Genomic DNA, 27,207 nt, shown 5'->3' with positions numbered 1-27,207 from the left:
CCGTCAACCCTCAACATTTAAAGGATAATTACCGTTTTTTTTTTACAATCTGGACCTTATTTCTAGCATAAAATACGATCATTTACTCACCCAGATAACTTTGGTGTCATTACAAGTTCATTTCACCAATATCTTGTTTATGATACACTGGTGCTATTCTCCTCTGAGTCCAAGGTGACCTGTTATCAACATCAGGGGTCTGTAGGTTGACTACTAACCTGTGACCTGGATGATGTCATCTCCGACACCAAATGACACCAAAGTTATCTGGGTGAGTAAATCGTAAGATCGTATTTTATGCTAGAAATAAGGTCCAGATTGTAAACATCAACAGACATCAGTCATGTCAGCATTAATCATGAGCCTAAATTATTTTTAACCTTGGCAAAGTGTGAAGTATTTTAATAACTGTATGTTTTGTTAACTGATATGAAATAGGCCTATGTCCTGAGTGTTTGTGATGTGTGAGAGGGTGTATATGCATATGTGTATGGATGTTTAGAACACTATATATACACTATGTAAATTGATAATTCTTACCTTTCTATTGTTTTTACTTACCTGCCCAGGGACTACGGATGGAAAGTAGCTAGTAAGCTAAATCCGGTACAAGGCATCTCTTCTCATCTCGAGACTAATGTTATTTTGTACATTGTCCCTGATACAAATAAACTTATTAAACTAAACTAAACAACTGTAATTATCCTTTAAAGAAACTTACATGAAACCAAGTGGTGAAACACCACTTTTTCAAAGACGCCTTTTCTTTTTAATTATGCTTATAAAATAGAGATAAAACCGGAACATACAGTATATGACAAAAACAAGCAAACATATATTTGACTCACACACACACATTTAAATTCATATTTATACAGGCGAGAGATTCAGGAGTCATCCTGTACAAATAAAATAAGCAAGTACAACAAACCAAGTGTACACTGCCATGCCTGATATATTCAAAGGTACACAGAAAGACGGCTTTTCTGTGTCACTTGCAACCGACTCCTCCATAGGGAAACAAATGAATTATTTAAGATACAGGGAACTATATTTCTGGTCGTGTCCTGCTGCTCGTCTCTGTGGTGGGATGAAGTGGCTCGTCGTTTCTCTACAAACATGTGTATAAACTAACTGAAGAGCTCTAAAAGAGAGAGAGTCCAGTCTGAAAAACACAGTCAGAGCTGAAAACAGAGTGAGTCTTCAAGCTGTTCACTCAACCAGCCCCGGATGAAGAGACACACACACAGTGCTGCTCTGTCTGTCTGTCTGTCTGTCTGTCTGTCTGTCTGTCTGTCTGTCTGTCTGCCATCTGATTAGACATGACAGAGAGAGAAAGTGATCTAAAACATCATACAAGTATCAGAAGTGTCTCTCTCTCACACACACACACACACACACACACACACACCAACACGCCTTAAGAGACGCCTGCTCTGCTTCAAACACGTGGAGCTGCTCATTAAGCTGCTGTGTAACTTTGAAATAACGTCAGTCCATAAGAAAACCTCTGAACTCAAGAGAAAGAAGAGAGAAAGAGAGAGAGAGGGGAGAAGAAACAGACAGAGAGAGAGAGAGAGAGAGAGAGAGGACAACAAAGATGGAGTGGAGCTGTTTGTAAAATGCACAAGATTTCAACCCTGAAGCCGCTTCAGCTTCACTCAGATGAGAGTTCAGGCTGCACTGAGCAAACTGTGACAAGTCGCACCAGGGTGTGTGTGTCTGTGTGTGTGTGTGTGTGTGTGTGTGTGTGTAAGAGAGGGTGAGAGAGAGAGAGAAAAAGAGAGAGAGAGGGGAGGAAAGAGGGAGAGAGACAGACTCAGGGGGTGTAAGACGGCTCAATGGAGCAATTGTGTGCGCTGGCCCCCTTCCCAAAACCCCATCTGCATCCTACACACACGCACACACACAAACAGAAAAACACATGCAAAGAAAGACACAACACACACACACACCAAAAATGTAACCGAGGTCGGTGACGTCTGATGCCTTCACTCTCTCACTCGTCCAGCAGAAACAAACTGATAAACACTCACACACACACACACACACACACACACACACAATGCAGCAGCGACGAGCATCTAGGACAGATCCTGTACCGATTATTCACCAAAACCGTGAACCATTTCCTGTTCTGCTCTTGCAAAGCAACACACAAATCTTCCACTAGTTTGTCATTTCTTCAATGGCAAATTATATCAAGTTACTTAATATGAGTAAGAATAAAAACAGCAACAGCTCCTCTGAGTGGAACATGTTTCCCTGGAGAAACGTCTGCCGCAGCTTTAGGTCGGACAGGAAGGACGACTGGCTGCACCGACGGCAGAACAGATTCTCACTGATGGTAAAACGATTACAGTCCAAGCTTTTCTCATCATCCAGTTATTTGTTCAAGTCGTTTTTTCCAGGCAAAAATAAATAAATAAAATCAAACTTTTCACAGCTGCAGCTTCTTTTAAGGTTTCACAGATTTCCTTTGATTAATGTGAGAGTAATTCTTTGAGGTCGTTGGTCCCGCAGAGCAGATTGACCGACCGACATTTAACCGATCAAACGATTAACTGAGAAAATGTTTTTTTCTTCACGTTACTGCAACAATCAGCAGGACGTCAGGTGACGAGGTCGATACAGTGGCCGAGTCTGTGTGAGGACGAAGGGATGAGTCTGCAAAACACAGGAGACCACTGTTCATCTCCTTTTTTTTTCTCTTTTTTTTCATCATGACCGTTCCTCAACCTTTTAACCGCATGTTTATTATAGTAACCATGACGTAGACGCCGGTTTCCAAACTTTGAGGAAGTATTTGTTTTAACACAAAAACCATGATCTTTTCTTAAGGTTAACCAATTTGCTTTTGTGCCTAAACTTAACCAAACTGTGACCGTTCAACAACCACCTTAACCGCGTGTTTATTATAGTTACCGTGACGACGCAGGTCGTGGAGCTTGCGGCTGAGAGGTGCGAGGACTTGAGGACTCTGTTGCTCTGCTCATATGACGTTCAGGAACAAAGAGGACGATACAGAGCCACAGATACACAAGATTAAACCTGATCAAAATAGAAAATAATCACTTCACATGCACATCTGACTAAATGTCACAACAGCAGGCAGCAGAGTAGAGCATCAAGGGTGATGATAACAGGTTAGTGGAGAATGAAAGGAACATGAGCCACCCCCCACCCCCACTGATTCATTGTTGAGTGTTTATAATGTCAGAAAATAAGAAAACAGTGGGATACCCACAATCCTTAGTGATGGCTTTGTCTACAGATTAATCCATAATTAGATTAAATAAAACTGAAAATTCTCACATTTGAGTTGTTGGGGATTCTGTAGTGATTGTAGTTAAAGGGATAGTTCAACATTTTCAGCAAACTGGCCCATTGCCATTATCCCTATAGTTTTAGAAGTAGGTTCGTTACCTTTAATTGTCGGTGCAAACTATTTTTAGAACGGCGGAGCAGAGCTGCGAGCTGCTCAGAGCTACGCTATGGAGCGTAGTGAATGTGCAGGTCACAACTTGACCACAAGAGCGTTTTGGAGTTGTTGGATTGTGTATTTGATGAGTTTGATGAGGGAAACCAAGAAATCCCATTAGCCTCCGTAGCGTAGCCCTGAGCAGCTCGCGGCTCTGCTCCGCCGTTCTATAACAAACCTACTGCTAAAACTATAGGGATTATGGCAATGGGCCAATTTGTCAAAATGTTGAACTATCCCTTTAAACTTACATAACAGTTCAGACAGAAGACGATGCTCAGCCTCTCAGGAAACATCAGGCAACAATTACATTCACTGCCCATTGATATTTCACATTAAATTTCCCTTTAATGTTTCCACATTCAACTTGGTTTTACAGTTACGGTCGAAAACGGTGCGTTGCATCTCGATTTTCTCTCATTAATGAGACTAGTTAACCGGCACAATGACCAGCGAGTCCAGTTCACCAAACACAAACAGGTGGATGCACTTCACCCAGGCCGACCTGCTGCCTCGTTGTCACCGACGCTTCAACAGACACAATAAACAGAGCTCGGTTTCACGGTGTCCATTACTTCTATTGTTGTAGCACTGCAGCGATGATGCCAAACACACACAGACACAGACACACACACACACACACACACACAGGTCTTTCATGTCTGGTCAGAGGGGTCAGAGACAGGACTTCTTGTGTTCCTGCGCAGGAGTGAAAAGGACACGAGAGCGTAGGAGAGTTCAGATGAATTCACGGTTGTTGACAGAAGCGCTGAGGAGATTCTGTGAGAGCGAGAAACAAGAGGGCGGAGGAGAAAAGGGAGTGGGACACACACGGCCCACCGAGTCCTTCCTCATTGTTGTTTTCAACTCTCAACCTCGATTTCAAGACACTTACACATACTTTCTGTGCTGGTGGAGCAGCACTCGAGAAAGAGAGAGAGAGAGAGAGAGAGTGTCTGAGAATCATCAGTCCCAAAAAAAAAAGTCAAATTTCAGTTCCTGAAATCTTTTGCCAGATTTTTACGTGGCGGTAATGATTATTCAGCATTGTGAAAGCTGCTTATTCCCCCGCTGTTCAGTCAGCGGGAGTTTGAGAATTAATTTGAACAAATGACTCCTGATAATGGGCAAGTTCAGATTCAATTTTCAGAAAAGAGGGAAGGCGCTGCTGGAAACACTGAGACAGGGAAAACAAGACAGAGGAGAGAGAGAGAGGGAGGGAGAGAGGGAGGGAGAGCAGGGGCAGGAGAGATATGTCAGAGGAGTGTGAGGGTGAAAGATGAAGCAGGGAGGGAGATGGAGTGAAGTGCTGAATCATCTCAGTGTGTCAGCAGCAGTGGTAAAAAAAAAAAAAAAAAAAAAGAAGAAGAAAAAAGTAGGTCAGGGAGGTGGGGAGCAAAGGGTGGGGAAGTTAAAATCCCCTAATTCACTTGTACACTCTTTCATCAACCACTTGCTTCCTCTCTTTTCTTTCCCTGCACCCCGCTTCTCCTCCCTGCCTCCTTTGATGCCCCCCTCTCCTCCTCTCCTCCTCCTCCTCCTCCTCCTCCTCCTCCTCTCTGCCAACAGTAAAGGTTTGTCCCTGCTCGGCCACAGCGGTGGTCTGTGATTACTAAAAACGGCAAAAATGTTCCTGCCTGCTTTAACAGGCACAGTGCATGATGGGAGGTGTGTTCACACATCCAATTGTTTATTACATGAAAACAATGGTGATTTGTGAAAATTACAACTCTGGGTGTTTTTACGGAGAATGTTGAATGGGTTTGTATTAATAAAGACGACAGAAAGATTAAAAAAAAAATTGTAAATAGTTCTGACAAGATGTGGATAGATTTATGTACGAGAAGACCCCCAAACGACGCTGAGCTCACCCATGTTGCAGCACTGATAGCCAATGAAACCACAACGCAGCACGTGTTACCTCATACCAAAGCAGTGTGAGTGTGTGTGTTTTCTGTTGGAACAGGAACGAGCTTTAAGTCTATAAATATTTTCTTTCCCATACAAGGAGAAAGGTTTTCTGAAGGGAGGGTGTGAGTGTGTGTTTTTTTTTTCGTGAATGGGCATCACATATGGATGTGAGCAATAGTAGTGTGTGTAAGGTGAGTGTGTGGGCCAAGATTCACAGTCCCCATGAGTTTCCTCTACATGTTCTGGTGCAACAAGACCAAATGTTGAAATATGCACATTAGGGGTGGGAGGAAAAAAATCGATTCACATAAGTATCGCAATATTTGTTTGACGATTTTTATTTTTTTATTTTTTATATATATATTTTGCAATGTGCATTTGTTGGCCTTTTTTACATACAGAGAGTCCAGGTTTTGAAAAGGGTTTAAGTTCACTTTATAATGGAGTATGTTAATTTATAGGCTCCTACAGTATTTGTGTGCAGATAAATGTTAAAATGTAGCAGTTTACCTCCGTCTATACCTCATTTTGGCAGAAAGGTTTCAGAAGCCTGTTTTTTTCTATACTCTTTTATTTTTGCCTCTTTTATGCAGTCCAGGCTTTTGAAAAGATAGTAAACATATATAGTGCTGCTGAATAAATCTTAAAAACTGACTTACATGTGATGTGTATTTTTGGGGGGAAATATGGTTCCTGGAATAGTCTGTAGACAATCATAATCGTTCAACTGTTTCACTGGTGTTAAAAATGCAGACTAAAAATAGTAGAATAGCAATTTAAATCGAATCGGCATCCAAAAAAATCATAGAAAAATCGAATCGGGAGAAAAGCATATCGTCCCAGCCCTACATTTTAGAAACTCTCCATACATTTAGTCGCTTTTTACACACACAGCAGTTGTTAAAGCAGAAGTAAGCGGCATGTTTGTGTTAATAAAAGTCTTAAATAGTTATATCTTCCGACGGCAATCACTTCTATAGAGTGTTTGGTCTGAAACACGGGTCTGTCAGTCACTCTGCTCTGCTGTAAGCCGAGGAGAAAACTTTCCTTGTATCCTACAACCTTTATCCAATATGGAGAGAGAACGGCATAAAGGGGCGGTCCTCTCTGTGTGTGCAGCCAAGGGATGCGCGTGAATGTGGTGACGTAGGGAGGGACGAGGGCGGGGACTGCTAACTCCATTGGCTGACAGGAAGTTAGCCAAAACGACCGGATCGCTTACTTCTGCTTTAAATAAAACACACGTGCAAGAGCTGGATTCCTGCTCCCGCTGAAGAAGGATGTGCTCATTGATGTCGACACACTCCTGTTGGAACATAAACCAGACTCGCTCCACCACTAACCTGGCACCAATAACTTCCTGTGAGAGCACCACAGCAGGCAGACTCTCTCTCTCTGTCGTTATATATTATTATTATCACACGATGGTATCGATCAGCAGGTCAAATCTATATAATCCAATGAGACTTAGTAGCTCGTCCAATGGTTGATGAACAGGAACCTGCTGTATGACGTCCCGGGAAGATCATGACAAATCAAATCAAAGCAGCAGAGACAGAGATGCCTTTGATTGATATACTTTCTAATTTGGGTAATGCTATAAAAAACAAAAAAAACAAAAAAAAAAACACTGGATCCTACAGTTCTCATAAACAACACAACACAAAAGGTTCTTTCATTATACGCCCTTTCCGTCTGGCACACACCCCTCGCTCTCTCTCTCTCTCTCTCTCCCTCCGAGATAACCCCGGTGATAGAGAGAGCACAGGAAGCCACTACATTGTACAGTTGCTCCGCCAACGTCACACACTCTTGATTGTAAATACTAGTGTCAATCGTGTGTTAAGCGGCACCTGTTTTCTTTTTGTGTATCATTAATACATTTCGTCCCAGTGGGCCTACTTTGATGTGTGTGTGCGTGTGTGTGCGTGTGTGTGTGTGTTGTAAGACAAACTCCGTCACAAAAACACGCCAGGATGTCAGCTTGTGTTACACTGAAAATGTACAGACGTGTTCATCGGGCTCGAGTTACAGAGGGGGAGCAGATGTGAAACTTTTAATGACGGCTAATTACGCACCGTTGTTGTGCAACGTTTTCTGACACACAAAGGAATCTCTCCTCTGTAATACAAAGGACTGGCTCACACTGGATTTGGAAAGTCCAGTTTTTCTTTACTGTGCACCTGCAACCTGCAACACTCTGCAAAACCATCTGAAACCTACCACACTTTTATCATTAGGACAATTTAAATCTATAACTGCATCTTATTTTTAACTAGACTTCTCTGTTTTCAATTTATCTTTGTCACTTTTACTTCTTGGTATTTCGGATATGCTTGTATGTTTCAAATGTTTTGTGTTTTGTCTCGGGTATGTTGTAAATGAGGTTGCTGCTCAATATATTTCTGAGTTTAAATAAAGGTTGTAATAATAATAACAATGGGATACGGGCTCTTTGAAACACACTGTTAACACTCGAGGCACAGGTTTCATTCTGAGTTATGACCTGCGGTTTCACTATAACCAGACAGTGACATATTACAGATGTTTATCGGGCCAAAAGTTCACAAACCGATCTCAACGGAGAAGGGCGTGTTCTGGTTTCAGGGTGTGCTGCTGCTGCTGTGTGGCTCATTACAGGTTGTTGTATAGGAGTCTGTGTCATCATCTCAAACCTGTGACAGTAAACTGCCCTCATGCTTCATTTGAAAAGTGAAAAGTAAAAAAAAAAGATTTTTTAAAGGGATAGTTCACCCTAGAATGATATTTCGCTCATTATCTATTCACCCTCATGTTGACTAAGGGCTGGAAGAATTTTCAGAGTCCACCGTCCCTTCTCTGAGTTACAGGGGGTCTTGGCGTAGCAGTGCATTTCAATGCAACGGTTGCAAAGGGACACCAGAGCTCTTCGTAAAAAAACACACACAAAAAAACATCCAAATACCTCCATGATGCTCGTATGTAATGTCCGTCTTGTGCTGAAGCCCCAAATTGCGTAATTGTCCCGAAAAAAATTAAATAAGTCTATATTTTAAGCTTGTTTGTAGCGGAAGCTTCTCGAAGCTCCTCTTCCTGGTCCGTCCAAATCTCGCGTGATTTGTGCCGGCGTCAGTGCGGTTACTGCGAATCACGCGAGATTTGGACGGACCAGGAAGAGGAGCTTCGAGAAGCTTCCGCTACAAACAAGCTTAAAATATAGACTTATTTAATTTTTTTCGGGACAATTACGCAATTTGGGGCTTCAGCACAAGACGGACATTACATACGAGCATCATGGAGGTATTTGGATGTTTTTTTGTGTGTGTTTTTTTACGAAGAGCTCTGGTGTCCCTTTGCAACCGTTGCATTGAAATGCACTGCTACGCCAAGACCCCCTGTAACTCAGAGAAGGGACGGTGGACTCTGAAACTTCTTCCAGCCCTTAGTCAACATGAGGGTGAGTAGATAATGAGCGAAATATCATTCTAGGGTGAACTATCCCTTTAAGATATATTTTTGGGCTTTCAATAACTTTATTATGATAGGACTGTATGAAAGACGGGAAATCAGGGGCAGCAGAGACAGGGATGACACGCAACCATAAGTCAGATTCAATTACTACGCCTACATATGGGAGCGAGCCACCGGAGCGCCCTAAATGCCGTTCTATTGACACCTATAGTGTAAACCTGTATAACCCGTACAACTGAAGAACACACTGTGCACATTTTATAATAAGTACACACTATTAAGCATTACTAAGCTACTGAATTTTTCATTTATAACGCATGAATACTCATTAGTATGTAGTTTATAAATACAGTGCTCATCAATGATGAGTAAAACATTTTTAACTGTATTTATAAACTACATACTAATGAGTATTCATGTGTTATAAATGATGAATTCAGTATTTAATGCTTAACTAATGCTTAATAGTGTCTACTTATCATAAAGTGTTACCGATTTGCCTTGGTATGGAAGAATAACGCTGTAGAGCTGTACCAGTGTAGGTTCAAATACCATCTAAAAACTATACTACACTGGGTGTGTGCATACTGAAATGTGGTCACGCAATGTGGTCGTGTTGTCCGCAAAAGGTCCGCATATAGCCCAAAATGTTTGAGTGTGTGGATCAGGAGCAGACATGGAAAAAGACGTTTCTGCAGTGAGTGAAGTATAATTTAGACCCGATTGTGATGTGCATGCTTGCGTGCTGCTGCCAGTTACAAGTTTCCTTTCAGTCAGCAGTGATATAGTTTGAAAAATGTGATACACTTGACTTTTATTGATGTACATAGTTTAGCTTGGCAGAGTTGAATGTGGTCATTTGTTATGACTCCATCATTTTCTGTTATCTGGTGTCATTGTTTTTCTCGACCGTCATCCTCATGAATTTCTGTTGAAACTTATCTACATCAATACAGCTGCCGTAACTGAAATCTTGCCACATTGCACCATAAGTTAATATGGAAAAGGTAGAAAAATACACTCATAATCACCTAGAAAATGAGTTATTAAGTGACTATACCTCTACCTCCAGCACAACGTTCAACAGCAGTACAATGACCAAGTTTCGTTTCTAGCGTGCTGCTGTTTTTGGAAACGTGAGAGCTGTGAGTAACAGAGTGTGAGAGCTCAGTTATCTGCCAACAACAGAAACAGAAACAACACAGAGCTCGGTCCTGGTCCGGAATACAAATTCTCCGGTGCCGCCATTTATCACAGTCCTGCCATTACAGCTCTCAAAGCGTAATTTCATTTAGCTGCGTTCATACATTTTAATCAGTCAGCTGACGTGAGCCACATATGTTTCAGCCTTCGGTCTTTGCTCGCTCGCTTATGGCTGCGGATGGTCGTCGTGACTCGTGCTGCTGTAGGAGCTGCATGACATTGGGTTGGGTAATTCATTCACAGGCAGGATCATGGGGGACGGACGGTGAACCCTGACCTACGAGGACGTCACACACTCTGCAGCTGCCATGTGGTTAATAGACGGATGGTTGACGACGGAGTCTGCGGTGAGACGCTGCACTGTCACAGCGAGACAGTCTGTGTATTCACAGGTAGGGAGGGCGATAAATAAAGTCTGGTACTACTGTACTACTCCCCCTTCACAAAGCCGGCCCCCGGCTGTAGGCTGTACCTGCGTCAGCGGCAGACTTGGCCTCGTCTCCAACATGACGTTTAGGCTCCGGAGCATAATGACATGCAGCAGAGAGGGCATGAAAAAAAAACATTTCAAACCAATCCAAGCTAAGGTGTTAGATGGTTTTAGCTATTCTTAGCCTCGTCTTCATGGGGTCTGACACAATCACATCTGCTCCGCCCCCACCGAGCTGAAAGCACAGATAAATCAAACCTACCTTTTAAGGTAGAAATGCACAGAGACGCAAAAAAAAAAAAAAGGCACGAGGCCCCGCTGGCCCGAGAGCTCATGATATTCTGTTACTCTCTTTATGTCTGTGGTTTTTCTAAAACTGTGGGTTAGAGCCCCGAAGTGACTCACAACCCTGTTTCTAGTGGATCTGAACATGACAGGAACACTGTGTTTTCATAATTGGCTCCCTGGGTGACCGACTGAATTTCTGGCCTACTTAAAAAGAACAAACAAGCTAAACAATAAAATAAATAAATAAAACAGTATGAGAAACCAAGTGTGCATGGGAACAGAGCAAATATGCTTGTGAAAGGAACGGGGGGGGGGGGGGGGGGGGGGGAGGCAATGAGCATTATAGGAGAAAGAATAGACAATATGGGAGGAAAGGAGAAGGTGGGAGAGAGGAAGAGGGGAAAAAAGTGCATTACCATATGGTCTGTTGGAGAGTTTAAAATAAACACAGCCCCAGTCAGGGGAACGGGCGTTTTATCAGCTGCGGCTAGAAAGCTAATTAAGCTAACACTATAGCCTGATGAGGATGAATACACATTCTCCTGCTTCACTTTATAATGTTCCCTGCTGCTGATTGCTTTTAAAATAAGAAATCAGTGTTATAGCGAGGATGCTCTGTCAGGCCTTAAAGGGGAGACATATTATGGAAATATCACTTTTTGAAGGCTCTTTAACATGTATTTGGGTGTTTGTCTTGCCTTCCGGCCCCCAAAATGTGAGAATTGACAAAAAAAATCTGTAATGTGCAGGCTCCCTAAATCCACGTGGTTTTACGAGCTGTTCGCTCAGTTGTCTTCCAGTGATGTAACTAGGTTTTGAATTTGCATAATACCAACCCTACCTGGGACTGGTTGAAGGGGCGGGGCAAGCAGTGGTTAATTTGCATTTAAAGGGACAGGCTTGGAAACCAGCCGTTCTGAACAGGGCTGTTTTGAGCGGATGAAAAGAGCTGTGATGTTTGATCCTTGGGGTATTTTGACCAAAGCATGTCACAGATATGTCTTTAAGACTCCTGGGAACTATTTTAATTTGTGGAAAGGAGGCGTAATATGTCTCCTTTAAAGGGTCTTTAATGTCTATGTGATAGCAAGCCTGTACGGTAGACCATTGTGTTAAAAGACTGTGGCTTATGATACAACGGCATTTTGTTCACAACAAGAGCACTGTTCTTGTCTTGCAGTGTAAAGCCATTACACCCTATAGTTTCACAAGTATGATAAAGAATAAACATCTTGTACATTAGCACTAACCAATGCAGTTAAAGCATTCGTAATCGCCACCAAAAACAAGCAGGATGGAGCTGCACACATTACCGCAGTGACTCCTGATAAAGTAGCACTGATGGTTATCAGTCAACTAGTGTCTGAGTCTTATTTCATTCTGTCAAATGAATCTGAAGCTGCATTAGTGCATGAAGAACAATGAAAGATATAAGTTGTGTTGTCTCAAAATAACAACTAACAAGCCACCTGTAGTTTAAATAGAGATGCGAGTGAGAACGGCGCGATGCAGAACAGTCAGTCACAAGGTGGTTAACCGGACTTTAGCAGCTCACACTAGAGCACACGAACGCACCATTTACTCCGTTTCTTCCACTACAGCGCGCCTAAACACTTGAGTCAGTCTCTGTGACAAAACAATGCCACCAAAGTCAAAGCTAAAACATGTCTCAATATTTGTCACTAAGCTACAAACTGCTTGTTGGCAGACTGGGAGTGATGGGTAAAGCTGCTTATTTGGAGGAACAAAGAATTTCCAACCATAAATCACTGTATATGAACTTGTACAATTACAACTGGCGCAGACTGCACAGTCGTCAGGCAGCAGAGCCAGACTGGCTTTGAAGGACCATTGTCACACATAAACCTCCTCTGACGGGCACTTTGGACAGAGTTAATGTTTTATAATGGAGGGTTAATGTAAAACTGAGGCTCACTTTACCATTTTGTTAAATGTGTAAATGCATGTGTCTATTTCTATAACGGCCAACCCAAGAGGAATATACCGTACAGTAGCAGTCTGTCCTAAATCTGCTGACGTGTCTCTGAGAGGAGACGAGACCACAGGAAAAGGGAGCGAATGGGAGAACATGCTGCGGTTAAAACAAAAAAAAAAAAGAAACACACACACTCAGACGCACACTTATTCTCTCTCTCACTCTATTAATTTCCACCAAAGCCATCCATTGTGTCGTGACTTTTCATTGACTCGTACATTAGTCTCGTAGTTCACGCTGCTCACTTCAGTTTCCACTGACGAGTGCGGTCGGTATACGCCTCTCAAACGGCTCCACAACCACCTGTTTCATCAGCCACTCGCTCTGATTCTTCCTTATTCCAAACCAGAAAAAGACGGTTGTGTTGACTCAGCACCTCTGCTTCCTGAAACCCATTTCAACATCTCGTTAAAAGAAAAGAGACACTTTACAAGCTTCTCTTTTACTTGTAGTGCCCAATAAAAATGACAAACTTACACATGGATTTTGCACTTTGTTTTATGGGTGTTTGTGATAAGCAATAGCAGCAGTGGTCAGTAAGGTATAGGTCCACGTCATGTATACTGATAAAGGGCTTGAATTGAGTTTAGTCAATATATGTCCATATTGTTTTCATTATATCAGCCTCTACTTCCTTGACTTTGTTGAAGTTCATAGTCAATTTAAAAAAAACAAACAATCAAGATCATGAAACTATGATTTAAGTAGTCAATAAAAGCATAAAAAACATCTGAATGGCAAAGTGCATCACATATAGCCGGGGCAAAATACGTTTTTCTTTACTTATGTCTTATTTTCTATTGGATTTTTTCCTCACAGAATAACTGAAACAAACGCCAGTTCATTACTGAATGGCCACGATGTGATGCAGGGTGAGAAACTAACACCTCCCACTAGACCAGTGTTAAAAAACATCCATCCACCCCCTCCTTTGGCAGAAGGCCACACATTATTTGGATTTTTTATTCCCAGTTTAAAAAACGAGTTACTTTAAAGCTGCTGAGTTTCATCACACGGGGGAATTTTCTGTGCTGCTGTTAAAGCCATTCGGTATAAAGCACGTCTAATGGACTGGCCCAGGTCCATACCTTCTCCCTGCAATGTGTACTGATTGATGATTTCAAGAGACGCCAACACCGCATAACATTTCAGTATTATCTTCCATGAGTGGTGTTGTTGCGAGATAAGTGAAAACTGTATTTTAATGTGTCATGATTTCTCATGTCTACAGAACTGTCTTATATCTATTATGATTTTAATATTTCACTCAACCCAGGAAGAAATGTCAAAAAACAAACAAACACAAAACTGTTCAGTGAAGGAAGATGAGACAAAGATCTGCAGGTCGAGGCCGAGGTCGACATCGGGATTCTGTGACCCAAATGTGACAGATCCATACACGTCTGCTGTGAATATTTCCGGAGGAGGATGCGGTGGTTGGCCCGGATGCCTGTTTGCATGTGCCTCAATCCGCCCTGCGTTATATTTGCTTCGTTAATCGGCAATAACAAACAGCAACAGCAAGGAGCGGGGCAGACGGAGCAGCATCCAGACGGTGATCTTAATATTGTTTAAAAAAAAAAGAGGTTGAGCTCAGATATCCTCTGCAGAGCTGATAACATATGATGCTGTAGACTGTAAGTCTTCTGGATTTTTACATTTGTAAATGATAAATAACATAAAGCCGTTTCAGCTTCACAGTAGTACTCTTTAGTGCAGTTCAACTTTTTTCCTGGTTTAAAGGGATAGTTCAACATTTTGGCAAATTGGCCCATTGCCATAATCGCTATAGTCATAGCAGTAGGTTCATTACCTTTAATTGTAGGTGTAAGCTATTTTCAGTACGGCGGAGCGCAGCAGCTGGCTGCTCAGAGCTACGCTATGGAGGCTAAGGGAATTTCTTGGTTTCCCTCATTAAACTCATCAAATTCAACATCCCAAAACTCCACAGCGCTTTTGTAGACAAGTTGTGACCTGCACAACCACCACGCTATGAGATAATGACGGAACGATACGAAACGGAGCCGTTTTCGAGGTAAATACAGGGTAAATACGGAGACTGCTTGCTGAAAAACTGTCCCTGAACGCAACGCGCATCAGCGGTTTTGTATGAATTTACCTCGAAAACACCTACAATTAAAGGTAACGAACCTACTGCTATGACTATAGCAATTATGGCGATGGGCCAATTTGCCAAAATGTTGAACTATCCCTTTAAACAAAAAAGAAAAATGTAAAAAAAACAATATTCAATTTGTTCCAGTCACTGATAAAAACAGACAACATTTCCACCAAAGTGTCACCACAGGCACAGAGGTGACTGGAAGTGCACCGACTAAATTACATGTGGTGGTTGGTGGTTGCTGCAATTACACATGTAATATCTGTCATTTGTTTGGCGATTTGAATGTCCTTGCCACAAGTAGGACACAGTCAAAACACGACGAGCTCCCCCTCCGCTCCGCATCAGGTCTATTTGAATGTTTCGGCCTGATAACAGGAGCGCAGATTACTGCTGACCCGCGTGTGAAGCTCTGAACGTGTCAACTCCAGTGTCATGATGCAGCTCCCGACAGTTTTCTCAGCGACAAATAGAATAAAAGAGAGGGCCGCTCTGTTTTCTCTTCGCTGTTTGACTGAAAATGCACTTCTTTGAAACTCTCTTGTCTCGCCGCTGATCCCGCGAACAATGGACATCTTCTTCCCCTTTCAACGTCTCCATGAATCCGTGAATACCCGTCGGCTGCCAGGGAAGAAAATCATCATAAGGAGAAAAAATAATCCAGTTTACAGAGCATGCACAGACGCAGCGTGCTCTTGTGTTTAACCACAAGGAACCTAACAATGACCAAGAGGGGTGGGAATAAAAGAGAGAAAGGCAGAGTGAAATCTGAGCGAGAACAACCCAGATCAGCGTGTGGTGAAACCACCTGCTAGCAGCAGAATGACAGTTTGATATCAAAAGATATAAACTGCGCTTTTAAACGTTGCCTACCTAAACTGTCTGTCTTCTCTCTGGGCGACGTCTCAGCGTTTATTTCCTGTTATCTCCGCGGCTGTCCGTCATTTGGTTTCAAGGCTGCTAGATCAGACCTGATTGGTGGAAGTGGCTAAACGCTGCCAGACCTGACACACACAACCCACCGACCGCTTGTTTTTGGATCCAGACCCGCTCTTTTTCTACTGTCTCTTATCTCATTGTCTTCCAATTTACTGCTTTGCATGAATTGATTTATATATCAACTCACTGAGCCTGGGCTCCTTAGTTACTGTTGCTAGACTGGTTAAGATACAAGAGAAGATTTACCACATTAAGTTTTTAGGCATTTCTTTTTAAACCAATGGGTCACTGATTGCAGAATGCAGACATAGGTAGGGAGAGAGAGAGACATGTCCTCAGTATTTTAGCTGTTGTATTCTAACTTAAGTATGATAAAGAAAAATGTAACATCAATCTGTTATTCCTTTCCAACTTAACCCTGTTTGGCTGCTTGCTTTACATATTTGCACAAGCACGACAGCGGTTAAGATTTGTGCTTCATTGTTCGCATTTTTTGGCGAAAGAAAAAGGCTTTTAGGATGATGACTAGCGTTATCTTGGATAATAAGTTTGGCTGCGTTTTCCTGGAGCATTAACTTTCCTAAACTCAATGAAGAATGGGTCAGAGCGGCTAATGTTAGTCTCAACTCTGATAAAAGACTGAAGACTGGGAGACATTTTGAACTGACTGACATATTTAGACTGATTAATAATCATTATTATTGAAGCACTGGCTGGATTGATACTGTTTTTGTTTTGCTGCTCTTCACTGTTTGTTGCGGTTGGGGTGGGGTGAGGAGTTCACGACGGATTGAGCAGTAGTGAGAGTTTCCTTCCTCCTACACACTGCGTCCTTTGAGCAAGGCACACACACACACACACAGAAGCAGAGTACGACACCTCCCTCTCTCTTCCTGGACTCCCTGCTGTGAAGCTGTGCCACTCTGAAGTGACTGCGAAGCCGTTTCTTCACTCAAAAAAAGACAGTTTTTCATTTAACGTGCACCCTCAGAAAATAAAACTCCCTAAAAACAGCAGTGACACAACTGTATTTTCTTTGGCATCTCTACTCGCGCTCTGTGAATCAGTCGTACATCTGTCAGCAGCGATCATTACGCACAAGCAAGAGTCAATACTTCAAAACAAAAACTGTATGTGTGAGAAAGATCCAGTGTCTGGGGATCCCTGTCTTCATTTGAGCCTTTTATTGAGTCAGTGTTTGCTCTGCAAAACAACTTTCAGCTGGTTAGCGATCTGCTCGCCGGCTGAAATTACATTTTATTCTGGCATGACAAACATATTGACCTGCTGAGGCCTCAGGTGGATTCAAAGCCACGGGTCTATTAGTGACACGGCCATACACTGTAGTTACACAACAGCAGGAAGTCACAGACATGTAATTAGTATAATGAGAAAAACAGTGTGTGTGTGTGTGTGTGTGTGTGTGTGTGTGTGTGTGTATATAAGGATGCATATTTAGTCAAGAAGTTGTTGAACAGGTAGGGGGACAGTGGATCAGCACGCACCTCGTTCTGCTCTACATATTCATCTATACCCATAATGCAACATCCACTGAACCGCTCCATCTTTTCACCATTTTGCTGCCTTTACCACAGAGAGGTTCTTTGAGCCACCGAAGTCTCGCTGTGCCTGTGATGATGAGAGGCAGATGTGTTGATAAAGCCCAAGTTTAGAGAGAGACGTGCAGGAACAGGCAGAAGCTGAGCGCCTAGAGCTGCAGATAACAGACACAGTGACTTTCACTCATGAGCTCTGGACCAGCCAATGTTATAAAAAAAAACTCCCCCGAATCCCTACGGAGACCATCCATGTCTGCTCCTCTCCTCTCTTCACTATGCTGGGAGAGAAAAGTACCAAAAACTCACTTCTGAATCCTCTGCCACCGACTAGAAACTAATCCAGACCTCTGGCTAATAACAACACACTGAGAAATACTTGCAATTCAACACTGTGATCCACCTTGGGGTAAGAACCCAACTGAGTCACAGAGCGTCAGGAACAAACAAAGCTGACAGACATGACAGCGCTGGACAAATATGATGACGATGGTGGTTTATTTTTTATTTAAGGATAGCCTATTATTTGATGTCATTTGTTCTGGTTTGTGCTCTCATCAGAGAGACATGTGTGACACAGGTTGGTCACACGCAGGTAAATCCAATTCCCTCAGCTTCCCCCTCAAACAGTGGATCACTAGTTCTTAAAGGAATAGTTCAACAAAAAATGAAACACACTCATGCTGATGATGAATACTCCGGAGAAGTTTTTTTATTCCTCAAAGTGCATCTGGAGACTCGGAAGGGCGGTTCCTACGAAATCCTTATACGAGAGTCAATAGCGCCCGACACAAAAACGTCCATAAAACTACACAAAAACCTGTAATATTCCTCCATGCTCCTCGTCCGCTGCAATCCAAGTGTCCTGAAGGGATATAGTCCAGAGTTTACTCGAATTGACGTCATTTAGGGATTTTTTATAGCCTAAACAGTCCTGCATTGAATTTGCCTGGAGCACGTTCGCGTGAACGCGAGATACATTCAATACAGGACTGTTTAGGCTGTAAAAAATGTCCTAAATGACGTAGTTTCAAGTAAACTCTGGACTATATCCCTTCAGGACACTTGGATTGCAGTGGACGAGCAGTATGGAGGAAGATTACAAGGTTTTTCTGTAGTTATATGGACCTTTTTGTATCAGGCGCTATTGACTCTCATATAAGGATTTTGTTGGACTACGAACCCTCCTCCTGGGTCTCCAGATGCACTTTGAGGAATAAAAAACTTCTCCGGAGTATTCATCAGCATGAGGGTGAGTCAATAATATCTTCTTGGTGAACTATTCCTTTAATAAAGCCTTTTCCTGTGCTCCACTGCCTTCGCTCCTCTATCTTCCTCTTCACCTCCACCCCTCTGATTAGCAGGAAAAGTAGACTCAACAGCGCGGACGCTGGCCTCTCAAGAGCCGACAGGAAAACCCCTCTGAGGTTTGTCCAACAAGGAAGACTTTAATGGGGCATCCTGGGGAGGCAGCAGGCTCACGGCTGCAACATTATCCTCCTGTGTACAACAATGCACTTACAGATACATGGGTTTGTACTGAGTCCAGCTGGCAAAGCGTTCCTGTCACTCTGCTCCGTGTATATACACACTGCCTCCCGCAAGACCAGAGGCAAAACTTCACTTTCACTCCATCAACGTTACATTACATAATTACATAAAAAAAGGGAGTGGATTCTTCAGTTAACCTCATAAAAATGTAGACAGGTATTTCCAATTTCAAACTGTTGCCTGCGGGCTGAAAATATGAATGTTTTCAGCTATGAGAAACTTTTGAGCCTCTGTTACAAAGGTTTAAAGCGTGACAATGAATTCATTAATTTCTGTAGAGATTATCATATGAAAGAACTTCGTATTTTTACACCACGAGTCGGTAGAGTCGAGGCCGGTAAACCTAATTACGCAGAGACAAACTTTCCGCGTGAAAATGTACGACAGAAGAGACGAAGAACACTTTGTACAAGCAGGAGGTTTGCTCATGACCTCTGGTGACATCAGTCCTGCTTTTACTGCCTAACCCAAAAGAGATTACAACAAGGAATTTATCAGAAAGGGCAGCGTTCATTTTTGCACAGAGGAGACGATGGCTTACAGGCACTGATACTACGCTCAGAAGAAATGTCTCTGAATTTGGCGCACAGACTCCAACAAGGGGGACATTCTTCCAAATGGGGGTACTTCTGAACAGATAATGCTATTTGGTGAGCGCTTTGATCTTAAGAGCTACAGTATCATGGGTGTGTGTGTACAATTGTGTGTGTGTGTGTGACAGAACTAATTCCTCTGGCAGAGACACCGTCCTTCAGCGTATTCACAACTGGGAATTTGAATTAGCTACCATGAGAGTGAAGAGTCCAGCTCCGGCTCAGAGCTGCAGGATCCTGAATCCACCACAGCGCTCGTGAACGGAGATGACACGTCGTGTAGCTCTGTGAGGTGTAGCGCTCTGGATTTAAGCACTGTTTGTGAACAGGAAGAGGGTGGGGTTAGGGGGTTAGGGGGTTGGGAGGTTGGGGGGGGGGTGTAGTAGCTGAAATGCGTGCTGCATATGAATACTTGCTGCTTTTCTTACTTGGAAGTGCCTGTGTTAAAGATCCGAACGCTGCTCCTTTGTCCGATTTTCTCTGCACCACTAAGCAGCAGGCAAGTCCTCGTCTGGCTGATGAATGATTGAACATGCAGACTTATGATCACACACACACACACACACACACACACACAACACACACAACACAAGCCCCATAGGAGAGTTTTTGTCTATACTTTCAAACCTTCCAACACTGTTATGCAATTAGACTCACATCCTTTCTAATTCACCTATCGGCTGCCAAGGGAATAAACAAGATGAAGAAGGAACAAGAGGGAAACTGAGGGGCCTTTCAGCCATTAGGACTTGATGACAAGGCCACTCACACTGAATAAAAATGTTTATGATAATAACTAAAGCCGTGTCATTTATTAATCTAGCTTCTTGGCTGGTTTTTCTCTTATTTTCCACTTTTATCACTTTTTGTTTTGGGACTCTGACACAGATCACATTTGGACTCTGGGAACTTCTTTGGACATTTATAGACTAAATCATAAATTGGAAAATTGGTTGTAAAAAATGTGAATTGCAGATCCAAAACGAGTACGACTGGTTATAAATTCAGAATTTTTCGCACAGCTTTGAATGGACGCAGAGAAGTAGCCTTATCTCTGAATTAAAACCTTCAGATTTGGTTTCGCATTAGTTTCGTGGCGACTAACAGGACCGGGACATTTAGTCCATCTAGAGTAAGTCAAACTCACGAAGTTTGATTCATGGTGGAAGGGTGAAATTACAAAATTCCTGGTTGATTCTTTCAAAGCAGAGAAAGATGAGATGGGAAACAACACCGGACCTGAGCAGCAGCAGCAGCAGCACCTTTGTTTAAACACAGTAAATCCACCTCTGTGTAAAGACACTGGCCAGGTGCAGCCAGTCACACAGGCTTCATATTAATGCTGCTGCCCACAACACAACGCCAGAGAAAGTTGCTTATCACAGAGTGCCACTTTGACCCTCTTAACGACCACACACACACACACACACACACAGACACACACACACCCAGCTATCAGCCTAATGGAAAAGTAAAAGGGTTGCTCTGGTTGACTGGAGCAAAGCAAACACAGGAAGACAGATAGGATAAAATAAAAGACAGGTGGAATACACACAGGACCTTCACACACACAAACACACACACACCCAAAAATAAGGGGGTATAGAGGCAGTGCACTGCGCACATAACCACCCACGCAGAGCAATTCATACACACACACACAGACACATACAGCAGATACACTGGCCTACATTAGCTCAGGCAAGACACATCGAGTTTGCACAAGCTGGATGTTCCTCCTACAAAACATAGTGACACTCTCTCCCTCTCACACACACACACACATATAGAAATGTCAGTGCCAGACAGTAACATTTCACACATGACACGTATCTCATGTACAGACCTGGCATGTTATGAATGGAATCCAAACCTCCCACATACATGAAGACGAACTCACTCCCGACCAACTTCATTTAACTACTGATGTAGTGTCAATGTCCTGTCATGTGACTGGACCGACCTATGAGTTCAATGAGTTGCTGTAGGACCGGCAACATAACCCACACATGAGGAAAACACAAATGTAAACTGATGAATATAGCCTACTGTTGTCAAGGAAACAACTGTCATTGTGCAGTTTGTTAGGTACGCCCAGGTGGACGTGCAACGAGCCCTACCCTTGTGAAAGATACAGTGTTGAAACTGTTTGAGACAGAAGTGTTGATTGAGTTTTTTGTGATGCTGTGGAGCTGCATTGTGTTACACTGACAGATGTTGTTAACAGTGCTGTGATTAGCCTCAGTAGGCCTATCAGTCTGTCAGGCCATTTATTGATTAATCTCAAAATAATCTGAAAACAGACTAAAAAAAAGTGTTCACAGTTGATTTGTCCAACAAACCCAAATATATTCAGGTGTATACAGCCTAATTAAAGTAACCTGGGGAGCATGAAATGCTTTGTCACTGTTGCCCTAAGAAATAACTCAATCAACTGTCAATCAACTTATCGACTCAAGGTTTCAATAGCTATCTAATCCAATTTTACTGATACAAATGAGACAGGAAAAATAAGGTAAATCTCAGCAAAAGCCTAGAGATTTATTGCCTTAAAAAAATATTCAAATGATGTTATTTCTCCACACAGCTGACAGGACACCTACACACACAGCTCGGCAGTGGATTGAAAGTGAACCGAGGCTGAGGACAGATGTTTTTAAAGCCTCCATTCATCCTGACAGCGTGATCTATCAGTGATTTAACCCGACGTGTACCAGCACACTTCCTGATCTTTGCTCATTTTCTGGGCAGCAGCAGCAGCCGCTTGTGCTGACGTGCTCTATAGGCTCAACAGCCCCCCTCCACCCTCCACCCACCACCCATACCCCCCCTCCAATGAGCCAGCCAGGCCAGCAGCAGCAGCAGCAGCAGCAGCAGCAGCAGCCCTAATACTAATAACAACCACTTTGCATGCTTTCACCTTTTCCCTCTGCTCCAACATGAACCGGCGCCACCGACACCGACTCTGCTTCACCACGCTGCCCGGTCTGGACGTGCTTCTCTCCCGCTGCCACCGGGAAGGCAATCACCGGCGCAGCGGGAGGTCTGTGCACGCCGACCGACCGACCGACCGACCGACCGGCCGGCCAGCCCCGCTACCCTGCTGCCCTTGTCCACACTCATCTCTCTCCACCAAAAAAAAAAAAAAAGAAAAAATCAATGCCTGCCCACTGATACTAGCAGGCCCTTTATCACATTCCCCACAGCATCGGTGCAGCTGCAAAACCGAGCCCCCGAGAAGAGAAAAAGACAAGAAAAGAAAGAAAGAAAGAGAGAGAGAGAGAGAGAGAGAGAGACGGAGAAGAGACATTTAATTACACCGCTCTGTGTTAATAGCTTTGTCCGGGAAGAGAACATCCACAACACGGACCGGGAGGAGGCGGAAAGTGTGGCCGGGAAAAGCACTCGAGGAACGGGGGACCTACCTTCCGACTCAGCGCTGTCCCCGAGTAGAAGTAGTAGGCGATCCCCAGCACCCACAGCACCGCAAAACACAACGATATCCTCGATTTCCTCCGCATGGCTGCCTTGGTTTGGGTTTTTTTTTTTTTCTTCGCCCGCCTGCCTGCCTGCCTGCTGTGCTGCTGCGTGTATCTCGGCTCGGCTCGGCTCGGTTTGGATGTGGTGGTGGTCTGGCTCTGGCTCTTTAGCAGCGGCTCTTCCCGGTCGGCTGTGTCCGTGCAGGGCGCTGCGCCGTGCGGCTTCGGCGGAGCTTCGTCAGTCGGTCGGTCGGTCGGTCGGCCAGGGGGAGCAGGAAGCAGCCAGCCAACATCAGCGAGGTTAGAGGGCAAAGGCTAGCCGACTCTAATCCAATCAAACACCGGCTCACGCAGCCCTGGAGGAGGGCCGGGGCTGGCTGGCAGGCTGCGAGTCGAGCCGTGCCGTGCCGTGCCGTGCTAAAGCCGAGCAGAGGGGTGGGGACAGCAGCAGCAGCTAGCGCCTCTGGGAGAGAGAGAGAGGGAGAGGGAGAGAGGGTTGTTGTAAAATTGTAGTTATGTAGCTCTGAGAGGATCTGCTGCGATCACCAGGCTACATGGTTTCAGTCTCTGCTGCTGTGGGGGCTGCACTTCCTCCGGGGGGCCGCTAGGGGAGACACACACACACACACACACACACACACACACACACAGGGAACTGGGTTAAATTGGAGAAAACAAAAGCGCCCCCCCCCCCCTTTCAGTTTCTTTCCCCATTCATTTCCCTTATTCCCCTCATGCCTTTAATTTCATGCACAAAATGAAGAGAAAACAACTTGTGATGGCATCAATAGAGTTAACACATTATGACATGGGCTATTTTAGACTATGGTAGAGAATAATACAGTCGAAAAACATCTTCAGCTATTTATGATGATAAATAACCTATTCATGATTCTTTACATAACTTTAAGGGAAATATTGTAAGACAGTGGCTCAGTTGTGTGACAAATTGCTGTCATGTGTGAGAAATTAAATAATAAGTAAGTAAAATATATTTCTAAATCCTTAGTTGAACCAACAAATGGTCCATTTAGTAGCTGTTCTGGAGCTCTCGGTCATATCAAACCATGTGTTGAAGGACTGAAGATGTCGACTTGTCCACGTCTCTCAGCACTTTGAGGACTTCTCCTCCTTAAAATGTAGGCTAATGTAGGTTATCATCCCTGATCAACATGTTAAAACCAAATACTTAAAACCACACAATGTCAGCTGTCTATAACCTACTGGTGTTAATGGTGGTTTTAGTCGCATATGTGTTGGGTCCCACAATTAGATGAGACCTCAACTTAGACTTGAATTTAGATTTGTAAAATTTTATCTGGCAAACCTGAACCCATCTCCTCCAGTTCAATAAATAACTATTAACATTGGAAGAGAGGTTTCTGCAGTGCACATCTCTTTATAATTTTCAATAGTTCTTATTATATTAAGTATCTCATAAGGAGCACATCCTGATTTCATTTAGCCTTGTTCAATTATGAGAGGAGAATACACAAAAATGAACGAACAGTGGATTTTCTTTAAACCCCCTGAAAATGTAGTTTCAAAAAAACACTGTTAGATATATTTTATTTCTCAATCAATGCTCAGAGACTCAGCTCATCTGCTTCACCAGCACTGTGCGATTCAGATTTATATTGACATTTGCTTGGGCGCATGAGAAAAACAACCTCACAACATTCAGATGTTGTTAAATCATAATTGGTGCACAGAAGAAAGTGTGATGACACCTCTCTCCCATCCACAGACGATAACTATCTGTCATATGAAAAAAAATAAAAACTTGTTCTTGCATAAAGTAGCAGGTTTATTTGGGTACTGATTAATGTACTAAGAAGCTGATTGAAATAACAGAAAACAGGTGCTTTCAGGACTTTTACAGCAGAAGACATTCCTAACATTCAAGAACAGTAAAGCTTTTTTGTGTTGCTTTATTTTGTGGTTGATGAATCATCTTTTGAAAACCTTAAGTTATTCAGTGAGACATTTTGGAGCGAGTCGACCTGTCATTGTTAAACCATCTGAAAGCACAGTTCAAATAGATTTTTCTTGGGTCTGTAGCACTCACATCGACTCTCTGACACAGACCTCAGCTGGAAACACCTTGAATAAACTAAAAGGTCCAGTTCAGGCTCAGTCTGCTGCTGACATTTTTCATTTTAATGATGACAAAATCTGATTTTGACTGGAGAGCTAAGTGCTCTGCAGTCCAAGACCAAAAAAGAAAAAAAAAATGCTGTCAATACACACTTTGTGCTGTTCCTCCAAAGAGTGTAATAGCAGTAATACACACACTTATTCATTGCTGCCTCCACTGCGGTGGTCTGAGGAGACACTCGGTGTGTTTATGTTACCCACAGCGGTGTTAGAGCATGGATGGGTGGAAGTCAAAGTGAAGTTACAGAGAGGTGCAGGAGTAAGAAGCACGAGAAGCAGATGTGCAAATGTGGCAGCACAGAGGTAAAAGAGGTTTTTATCTTTTACCCTTTGCCTCAGAAGTCCTGAACAACTGTTACGAGGGTCTCAAATTACCCCTGAAGACGATCAGTTAGGCCTTCAAGAATTCAACTCGTCTTCCAGAAATAGAGAGCAGAGGCAACAAGTCTGTCTCTTGGCTGTGAACCTGGCCAGTTATCTCAACTTCTCCAACAGCAGGGACTGTAAAGAGTTACTTTAAATGAGGCTAACACATGTGTTTCATTATATGAATGCTGCACATTTTTAGCACAAAATCCAAGACAAATTTGGGGCGAAGAGAGAGACGATCATGTGTCTTACAGACATGAATAGATACTGTAGATAGAAGGAAGAGACCAGGTGAGTGAGGACATCTATAATGTACTGTACATGACTGTTGGTGTGTAGGTGTGTGACCTATGACGAGGTGAACCTGGGAACAGATCTGCTCAGGATGGTGGAGCCAGTTTAACAAGAGCTCCGAGGCTCTGGCCTCTACAGGTGTTTCACAGAGGCGAGCGCCTCGGAGCGAAGCCCCAGGGCACCGATAATGTATTCTGATCAAGCCCCTAAAAACAGAAATATGAGGATGACGTCTTTGCAGCATTTTGTCTGCAGGTGCAGCAGACAAAAGGTCATTTGATTCATTTAAATATTTTCCCCCAACAGTAAGCAGCACATTTTTCTTTAAATGTGAGTTTTCAGTATAAGAGACACAGATCAACGTTAATCAAGTACATGCATGTACTCGATGTATGTAAATCTCTGTAGTTTCTTTAAGAGCTGGACTGATTCTGTTTTTCACGTTTGTTGCATCAGTGTTTGCAGACATTGTCAGTTTAAACAATACATTTACAGTATGAAACCTCTGAGCTGTCAGCCTCAGTATCAACAGCTCAGTTGGTCTATTCAAAGTCAAATAAAACAACTGTCAGTATAATTTATCTAAACATAAAGCAAACTGCTATTGAGGCGTCTGTGTTTCTACCAGGGGCGTCTGCACACTGACAGATTTACAATAGGTTTTATATATATACCTTCATCGGTAAATAGGACAGCATCCCACTCATTAGATAAAGTCTCTGTTTCAGCACCTAAAGGCACCAACATGTGCAGTAAATCAGGAAAGTTACTGAGTTTGGCAGGGTGAGAGCAGCAAGCAGACGTTTTCTGCCATGTTGCGGTAACTTAGGCACAGATACGCTCACAGAAATGTTCCAGCTTGCACTCAGATCAGTGTGATTAACTGAGGGTTGTGATTATAAAAACCGCAACAGCTTCAGAAAGTAAAAAGTCATTCTGTCATATAAAATGGATTCATTGAAGGGACAAATTACTTGACTCTATACCAGAAATACTTCAAACAAAAACATAGTGTGGGTCTGACAGTGTAAATCATGTCCCTACAACATACCTGGGTTGAATCTGTATATCTTATGTCCCCCTCTCTATTAACTCCTATTTCAGATCAATAAGGGGATCAATAAAATTCACTAATCTGAACTGATTTCCTGTCTGGTCCTGTACTGTCCTCCATTAAAGGTAAAACATTCGAAGACACAAACAACATTGTGCACAAAATGATGTAATAAATGAAGCTTGAGGCAGCTTTGAATTCAATTTTATGTTAAATGATTCTGAAAAGTCAGAAATACAGATCACATACAAACCCACATTTTCTTCCACAACTCAAAATGCAAACCACACCTCATTGAAACTAGTTCCTTTGACTCATACAGTAATACAAACAC

General features: G+C 43.0%; 1 protein-coding gene across 2 annotated transcripts in view; it reads right to left on the bottom strand.

The window, feature by feature from the left end:
- The window catches only part of galnt2 (UDP-N-acetyl-alpha-D-galactosamine:polypeptide N-acetylgalactosaminyltransferase 2), a 61,791-nt gene extending 38,225 nt beyond the window's left edge, over window positions 1-23,566 (bottom strand). The window contains exon 1 of one of the 2 annotated variants that reach the window (XM_085763774.1): window positions 22,946-23,566. In XM_085763774.1, the coding sequence (XP_085619900.1) occupies window positions 22,946-23,041 (96 nt within the window). In that variant the 5' untranslated portion in view covers window positions 23,042-23,566. The remainder of the gene's footprint in view (window positions 1-22,945) is intronic. The other variant, XM_085763768.1, reaches the window with a different exon arrangement.
- Between the last annotated feature and the right edge of the window lie 3,641 nt (window positions 23,567-27,207).

The sequence above is a fragment of the Trachurus japonicus genome, chromosome 3 (genome assembly GCF_045865225.1).
Source record: "Trachurus japonicus isolate A0001 chromosome 3, Traja_1.0".
NCBI lineage: Eukaryota > Metazoa > Chordata > Actinopteri > Carangiformes > Carangidae > Trachurus > Trachurus japonicus.
The sequence above is the reverse complement of the archived record's forward strand: the minus strand, read 5'-3'. Positions and strand labels throughout refer to the sequence as shown.